General features: G+C 47.6%; 1 protein-coding gene across 1 annotated transcript in view; it reads right to left on the bottom strand.

Moving 5' to 3' along the window:
- NPLOC4 (NPL4 homolog, ubiquitin recognition factor) overlaps nt 1-8,805 on the bottom strand; it is a 65,757-nt gene that overhangs the window by 52,655 nt on the left and 4,297 nt on the right. Inside the window, 3 exon segments of the mRNA XM_017879266.1 lie at nt 2,975-3,069; nt 4,475-4,523; nt 6,959-7,135. Coding sequence (XP_017734755.1) covers nt 2,975-3,069; nt 4,475-4,523; nt 6,959-7,080 — 266 coding nt within the window. The 5' untranslated portion in view covers nt 7,081-7,135.

The raw sequence follows: 8,805 nt of genomic DNA, 5'->3' as shown, positions 1-8,805 counted from the left end.
TCCACCCGCCTCAGCCTCCCAAAGTGCTGGGATTACAGGTGTGAGCCACCATGCCCGGCCAAAATAAAGTAGTTTTCAAGAAGAAAAAAGAAATGGAGAACACAGGAGATTTCCAAAAAAGTCAAGGAGGCCACGGAATTCTCTCTAAGGAGCCGTTTTCTCCAAGGGCACAGTGGCAGCAGGAAGGCGAGGCAGCCTACTCTCAGAGGCGGGACAACGAGAGCAGAACATCCAGAAAGGCTGAACGCCCCTCCTTCCTGAGCCACATTCTCTCCTTAAGCCAGCCTGGACGGGTGCTCAGAGCTGGTCCAAGGGGTGCCCCTTTACCAACCTTCAGAGCCAGTTTCCTCACAACCACTGAGGATTTTAAATAATCACCAGGAACATTCTGCCTCCATATGAGCCAGCAAAAAAGAGAACTGAGGGCTCACACTCCATACCTCCAAGAGCAAGAAGTCTTAAAATGACATATTCAGTGTACCCCTTCCACAAAAGGGTCATTCAATCCATCAAACAGTACTGAAAATCCGCCACGCAGATGCTGATGGCATTCCACTCCAAGGGGCTCTTCTGGAAATACTCATTTCTCAGCCATGAAAACAAATCTAGACAGACAGGGAACATCTCACCTGTCTGTTCAGCGTGATGGCGCTCGGCTGGCACTTAGTACAGATGCCGTTCGGCCACGGGAGGTGCCCCTCGCACCCTGACTTAATCTTGCAGCTGATGTTCTCCAGGGCAACAAATTTCCCCTACGTAGAAGAGAAGCAACTTACTTAAACATCACATTGGTGAGAAGTTGAGCAAGAGGCTGGAAGCTACATGTTAAGTATCTTACACCTCCTGAATAGCATCTCAGGAGCTAAGCACGTGGCAGCAGCAGGGAAGATGTGCTAAGGATGTTTCTAATGGAAGCTCTACCTGCAGTTCCAGCACATTCCGAATCCTAGCTTGTCCCACACACTTCAACCATACAGAAACACACAACTACTTTCCTACCAAACTGTGGTGTTTTTTTTACTATCTATCACTAACATGCAAGAAAGTTTGCAAGAATACTGCAGAATATCTATTGATGTCACCTGTGCCACTGAGCGGACATGAGGCTGGTACAGGTTTCATTAAATTATCAGCAACGTTGACATTAGCCCAGTACTCAGATATCTGTAAAATTTCTTATTCATGGGAAAATCTGATTAGGATATATAATTAAGGCATCTTCACTGCTTTAAGCTAAAATAAAACTACTGTTGAAAATTGTCAATGAGAAAGTCCTGGACCCTACTCTGAACTTTTCTTTTCTCCAGCTTTACTGAAACATAAATGACCAAAAAAAAAAAAAATCTGTATCTTTAAGGTGGACGTCAGGTTTCGTTTTCAGATAAAACTATATACTTACAGTGTAAGAAATGATATTCTGAAACATGTCCACACTGCGGAATGGCTAAATTAAGCTAATTAACATATGCATTACCTCACATACTGATCATTTTTTGTGGTGAGCCATTTTTGGTATCACAGCATCTAGGAAGAAATGACTCGTCACCAAATCTGCATGTTCATGGCAGCCACAAGCACGCCCCCACTGGAAACCGTGCTCCTTGACCTAGACTGACAAAAGGCTGACCAAGTCTCTTTCACTACAATCAATCTGCACCCGCTCCTTAGTCCAGAGAGTTCCACAGCTTTCCCCACGGACAAGCAATAGTGGGCTTCTAGTAGGTTTCTTCTTCTGGTCTAACATTTTTAAAAAGTCATTTTAGGATGTCAGCGGGTTGTCAGACAAAAGCTACAATCAGGCGAACATGACATCCTTCACAAAATGTTGCTGACTTCAGTTCAGCCACCATCTCCTCTTGTCGCACTGACAGGAATTACAAAATAATAGCTGAAGCCTGTTACTTTCTGGTAGGGTGTACAGAGAGCCAACAGGAGAAGGTCGTACAGGCAAGGACTTGCCATGGCTTAAAAGAAATCAAAATGATAAGTTCACCCCTCTCTGGCCACTGCTACCACCTGTGCCTACCTGGCTGAGCCTGCGGGCAACTACTGTGGTACCCTGAGGACAAGTGGCTGCAGCCCCTGCTGTGGCTGAAAACCAAGCTGACTCAGAGGCCGGACTCTAGGGAAAGGATTGCCAGGCACTGAAGTGGGGGAGCTGAGATTATCACAGGGTAGTTGTTTTTCTGAAAAGCAGAGAATGAACTCAGACCACAGATACAACAGGCCACCATCACAGATGCTATCTTGCCAGGGCGGCGTGTGTGGGAACAGCCTCTGTCCGACACTGCACTGTGGCTACGCAACCAGGTGCCTGCACAGTCACTGCCTTGCTAGCTCCCTTCTAGAACCAGGTTGGCCAGGCGAGGTGGCTCACACCTGTAATCCAGCACTTTGGGGAAACCAAGGCAGGAGGATCACTTGAGCCAAGGAGTTCCAGACCAGCCTGGGCAACATAGTGAGACCCCACCTCTTAAAAACATATATGTGGGGCCAGGCGCGGTGGCTCACGTCTGTAATCCCAGCACTGTGGGAGGTCGAGGTGGGCGGATCATGAGGTCAGGAGATCTACACCATCCTGGCTAACACAGTGAAACCCCGCCTCTACTAAAAATACAAAAAATTAGCTGGGCATGGTGGTAGGCACCTGTAGTCCCAGCTACTCGGGAGGCTAAGGCAGGAGAATGGCGTGAACCCGGGAGGCGGAGCTTGCAGTGAGCCAAGATTGCACCACTGCACTCCAGCCTGGGCGACAGAGCCACACTCTGTCTCAAAAAAAAAAACAAAAAACAAAAAAAAAACCATATATGTGTACATAAAAAATAAATAAATATAGAACCAGGGTAACATTCAAAGGCGTGTGGCCCCTTCTCATCTTTACTTCTCTCATTCACACATTCAGTGGCTATAAGCAACAACTGCCAGATACACAAAAAGGAATTTACGCACAACCAGGTTATAGCAAGCTGCTTACTTGTCAGCCCCTCCAGTCAGCTTCCGGATGTAGGCATGGAAGGACATGTGCTTCACAGGAGGCTCGAGATGGTTTAGATAGTCCTCATCGAATGGCTGCCAAGACACAGAGTAAGCAAGTGCAGTCACACCTGCCGGGTGCTCCAGGCGCTGAGCCTCCGCCGTGCACAGAGGCCAGGCAGCATGGCCTCGGCAAGTCAAGGCCCACAGCCAAAGCAGATACTGGGGTCTCCCTTACCACTCTAGGTCAGAACCAAGTTTTTCTTTTTTCAATTAATTGATTTTCGCTATTGTTGTTTTTGTGTGTTTTGTTTGTTTGAGACAGTCTCACTCTGTCGCCCAGGCTGGAGTACAATGGCACAGCGGCACAATCTCTGCTCACTGCAACCTCCACCTCTGGGTTCAAGCGATTCTTCTGCCTCTGCCTCCCAAGTAGCTGGGACTACAGGCACGCGCCACCATGCCTGGCTAATTTTTGTATTTTTAGTAGAGACGGGGTTTCAGCATATTGGCCAGGCTGGTCTCAAACTCTTGACCTCGTGATCCACCCGCCTTAGCCTCCCAAAGTGCTAGGATTACAGGCATGAGCCACTGAGTCCAGCCAATTTAATTGTTTTAGAGATGGGGTCTCACGCTGTTGCCCAGGCTGGAGTGCAGTGGCACAATCAAGGCTCACTGCAGCCTCGGCCTCCCAGCCTCAAGTGATTCTCTTGCCTCAGCTTCCCCAGTAGCTGGGACTACAGGTGTGAACCATCACACTCAGCTAATTTTTTAAATTTTTTGTAGAGACAGGGTATACAAAAAAAGAGTTGCCCAGGCTCAGCAACTCCTAGGTTCAAGTGATCCTCTCACCCCGGCCTCCCAAAGTGTTGGGACTACAGGTGTCAACAGCACATAGCCAGAAGCAAGTTTTTCTTTGTGTGCCAGTTATCTTTTCAAGATTAAAATGAATCTCTATCAAAAACAAAACGTTCTAAGTCAAATGAGTTTCAGGAAAATTCTGCAAAAAGAAATGCCACAAGAATGCAAGAGATGCCTCATGAAGAAAATCAGGTTGGCCTTCCCGCTGTAAATCCAGCATTAACAGCTCCAGTCAGCATTATTATGGTAACTCTCAATCTCACCAGGACAAACCAGTACAAGAGATGTGAGATTCAAGGCAAAGTAAATCAAAACAATGATAAGCACGGAAGCCGACAGACTCAGCTTTGTGTCAGATCTGAAAAGGATTGTCCAGGGAGCCTGCTGTAAATGCTGCCCCTTTATCACAGCCACACAAATGCTTCAGCCATTCATAATCAAGCGAGAAGGTCACTTCCATAAATAAAGGCTCATCCTGTGTGCAGCTTGCACTAGGGGGAATATGAGGCCCAGGGCAATAAATAGATAAGTTCTTTGAACCACTACAACCAAGTGCATGGACTCAGGGAAAGCACTTAAGACAGCTGTCTACCCGCAGCCCCCCACACCGGCCCAGAACTTACTCCGCAGAGACTCTCACCTCTAGAGGGACGCAGTGCACACATTTCCCCAAAGGGCCGTGGCGGCATCTGAGGAGAGTAACAAGGCAGAAAAAGGCAGGGCAGTGAGGATGTCGGTGTTCCGCTGCTGCCATCTCACACGTACGTCCTACTTTAACAGTGTTTCTGTGCCCACATGGAGTTATATTCCAGATGGCACATGGATGAACGTTTATATTTTCATTGTTGTTTTGTTTTGTTTAAAGACAGGCTCTCACTCTATCGCCCAGGCTGGAGTGCAGTGGTGATCATGGCTCACTGCAACCTTGACTTCCTGGGCTCAAGCACTCCCACCTCAGCCTCCCGAGTATCTGGGACTCCAGGTGTGCAGCACCACACCCAGCAGTTTACTATTTATGTTGATATGAATGAGAAAAAACTGACCCGCACATCAAACCTGTGACTTCATGGGGATCGACTGCTTAAAATGACACAAACCAAAGATAAAAGTGAACGAACTCAAAGTCAATTTATGTAGTTTTCTGGCCGAAGGTGGTGGCTCACACCTCTAATCCCAACACTTTGGGAGGCTGAGATGGGTGGATCACCTGAGGTCAGGAGTTAAAGACAAGCCTGGCCAACATGGTGAATCCCCATCTCTACTGAAAATACAAAAATTAGTTGGGTATGGTGGCAAGTGCCTGTAATGCCAGCTACTAGGGAGGCTGAAGCAGGAGAATCACTTGAACCTGGGAGGAGAAGGTTGCAATGAGCTGAGATTGTGCCACTGCACTCCAGCCTGGACAACAACAGTGAAATTCCATCTCAAAAAAACAAATAAAATAGTTTTTTTGGGTTTTTTTGTTTTTTTTTTTTGAGACGGAGTTTTACTCTGTCACCCAGGCTGGAGTGCAGTGGTGCGATCTCAGCTCACTGCAACCTCCACCTCCTGGGTTCAAGTGATTCTCCTATCTCAGCCTCCCAAGTAGCTGGGATTACAGGCACACACCACCACACCTGGCTAATTTTTGTATTTTTAGTGGAGACGGGGTTTCACCATATTGGTCAGGCTGGTCTTGAACTCCTGACCTTAGGTGATCCACCCGCCTCAGCCTCCCAAAGTGCTGGGATTACAGGCATGAACAACTGTGTCCGGCCAAGTCCATTTAAAGTGTTAAATAAATAACAAAGCTGGTACGTGAACATGGCAAAGGGCCTGAGAGCAGTGCATAAATAATCCAAGTTTGGAAAATACCTACTTCATGTGCATTTTGGGAAATAACAGAAAAAAAAAAAATTGTCCCATGGGTTTCTGACATTTTCAGTCACAGAAGCCTTGGGAGCACAACACACACAACGTGAAGGCAGCGGTGGGGTGGTGAGACGCCGGTGGCAGTCCCTCTGGGGCTCCATCAGATCCCTTTCTAAATGGAGTCGGAATTCTTAGATGCATGTAGGCTCTGTGTTTCGAAACAGAGGTGGTCTCTGTACTTCCTAATAAATAGGCAGGCTCTACCTGATGACAGGTCAGAATCCACACATACACACACACACACACATGCTCTCTCTCTCAAAAGCTGCTAATGAAGCAATGAAAACAGATCATGCAAGCAAGCCAGCGCCAGGCCCCTGGGAGGAAACACAAATGGAAAAGGCATGCCAGCTAATGGCTATGGCTACAGAGTGGCTCCATGCCAATGGCAGCTGAGCGCCATTTATGGTTCTCTGAGCTAAGACATAAAAGTTGCTAATGCAGCATTTGGAATCCCAGTATCTCAAAGTCAGCACCCCATCACATCTACAGAGTGATGCATTTTGAAAACGACTCCACTGCAGAGACAACCTTCGCTCAGATAAATTTCACATGGCCAAGTGTAAACTCAGATCCTTCTCACTGGTTTATTTAAAAGGAATTGCAAAAAATCTAAAACAAACAAATATATATATATACATAAACACTTCATATAGCCCCAGGTAAGGAGGGAATATTCCAAGGCACAGCATCTTCTGCAAGTGAAATGCTCGCTGCAGGGATGGAGAGCGCACACTAGTGTGGCAGGTCAAAATCATCCAACCACTACGAAATGAGAGACACAGCACGCACCTCGCACGGGTGCACACACAACTACCTGCTCCTTCCTTCTTCCCTCCCCTGCAGCTGCTGACTAACGTCCCACTCTGCACGGAAGTCAGCATCTCCAGAGGACATCACAGTAAAGACTTGGTGTGAGGTCCCCAACTCCCCCAATACCTTTCCAGTCTCTTTGTATCCAATGCTTCAAAAGTTTTTATGGGAACATATTTTGAGATTGAAACTGATAAAAGCTAAAAAACAATAACAACAAAAACTGATAAAAAGCTAACAAGATAACTTGGAAGTAAAGTTTAACCTGAAGATAGTAAAACTTCAGACTTACATTTCTTCATCAGATACTTATTAGAACAGGACATATTATAAATATTTCCCTTTATTCACCCATTAAGATCACCACATGTAGGACCCTGGAATCCCATGGATCACTTACAGCTGTGGGTCTCGGCTTCGGTAAATCTTCCCATCCTGTTTGCTGAGGTACTGATCAATCTCATCCTCCACCACGTTGGGAGCGCCAAAGACCTTCAAGCCCGGTGGAGCTGACGTCTCCATTTCAGATGAGGGCCCAGCAAGGCTCGAGGGAAACAGGAACAACAAATCGCCATGCCTGTTCAAATGACAAACAGAGGCCGATGCCTTCCCTTACCACCTGAGCTTCATGGAAGCCCAACTCGGATATCTGCAAAAAGCAAATGTCAACAACCACCCCTGTAGGCCTAAACAATGAGGTTTCTAATTTTAAGACCAGAATTCTCTTCTAACATCTCCCCTATGTTTCTTGGCATTATAAAGACCAGTATGCAGGTTCTCTGGAATTTAATTTCTCTTACAATTTTACCTTAAAGTCTGTGAAGCCTCCATACACCTAAATGATTTTGCATGCACACACAGCCACAATGGACCTGCTGGGCTTCAGGGCCTCTCCTCCCACCTCTCACCCTCTGCTTGGCCCCCACCTCCCTCAGCCATTCCTCTGGCCTCTGGGAGGCTCCCTCCTCCCCCAACACTGCATGTGCTGGCTGCATGTATCTCCACTGCTTTATTGGCGTTCACATACACACGTAAGCACAGGCACACATGGAAGCTGTCACTACTTTTTTTTTTTTTGAGACGGAGTCTCGCTCTGTCGCCCAGGCTGGAGTGCAGTGGCCGGATCTCAGCTCACTGCAAGCTCCGCCTCCCGGGTTTACGCCATTCTCCTGCCTCAGCCTCCCGAGTGGCTGGGACTACAGGCGCCTGCCACCTCGCCCGGCTAGTTTTTTGTATTTTTTTAGTAGAGACGGGGTTTCACCGTGTTAGCCAGGATGGTCTCGATCTCCTGACCTCGTGATCCGCCCGTCTCAGCCTCCCAAAGTGCTGGGATTACAGGCTTGAGCCACCGCGCCCGGCCAACTGTCACTACTTTTAAAAAGTGGGATTGGCCAGGCTCGGTGGCTCATGTCTGTAATCCCAGCACTTTGGGAGGCCAAGGTAGATGGATCACGAGGTCAAGAGATCGAGACCATCCTGACCAACATGGTGAAACCCGTCTCTACTAAAAATACAAAAAAATTAGCTGGGCGTGGTGGCACATGCCTGTAGTCCCAGCTACTCGGGAGGCTGAGGCAGGAGAATGGCATGAACCCAGGAGGTGAAGCTTGCAGTGAGCCGAGATTGCGCCACTGCACTCCAGCCTGGGCGACAGAGCGAGACTCCGTCTCAAAAAAAAAAAAAGGAGAGTAACACACTACCACGCAAGTAAGAGTAAGAGTGGGTAGAGACATAATTAACTGAGAGTTAGACTGGCAAAGACTCACAGACAGAAATTATGAGACAGAATATCAACCTCTATATGGGATATTAAATGAACAACGGAATGGAAGAAGAGGGTTAGTGACAGAGGCTATCCAAAATGACCAGGTGGGATTCTAGGACGTGGAGGCGGCAGACGCCGAAGTCAGTGGCTCTTCCCAAATCTCCCTCCTGCAGACAGCTAGACTGCATGCCAGGTCCCACCGATGCATCTACATCAATGTGGGGGCAGGGATACAAGTGGGGGCAGACAGATACCAACAGTCAGTCACGAGACCCAAGAGGCAGGCTCCCATGTCTCACAGCCCTGATGGGGAGCACTCAACCACCCAGTGGTCTTCACTGGAGGCCAGTGGGCCAACGTGGCAGCAGAGCAGAAACTAGGAGAAACCAGGAGCAACATGGCACCTGTGAGTGCTTGAAGCCAACAGCCAGATTTAGGGGGAAAAAAATCAGATTATTAATTAATTAATTTATTTATTTATT

Source organism: Rhinopithecus bieti, unplaced genomic scaffold (genome assembly GCF_001698545.2).
Source record: "Rhinopithecus bieti isolate Rb0 unplaced genomic scaffold, ASM169854v2 scaffold_9899, whole genome shotgun sequence".
NCBI classification, from domain to species: domain Eukaryota; kingdom Metazoa; phylum Chordata; class Mammalia; order Primates; family Cercopithecidae; genus Rhinopithecus; species Rhinopithecus bieti.
Note: the sequence above shows the minus strand (reverse complement) of the source record. Positions and strands in the feature narration are given on the sequence as shown.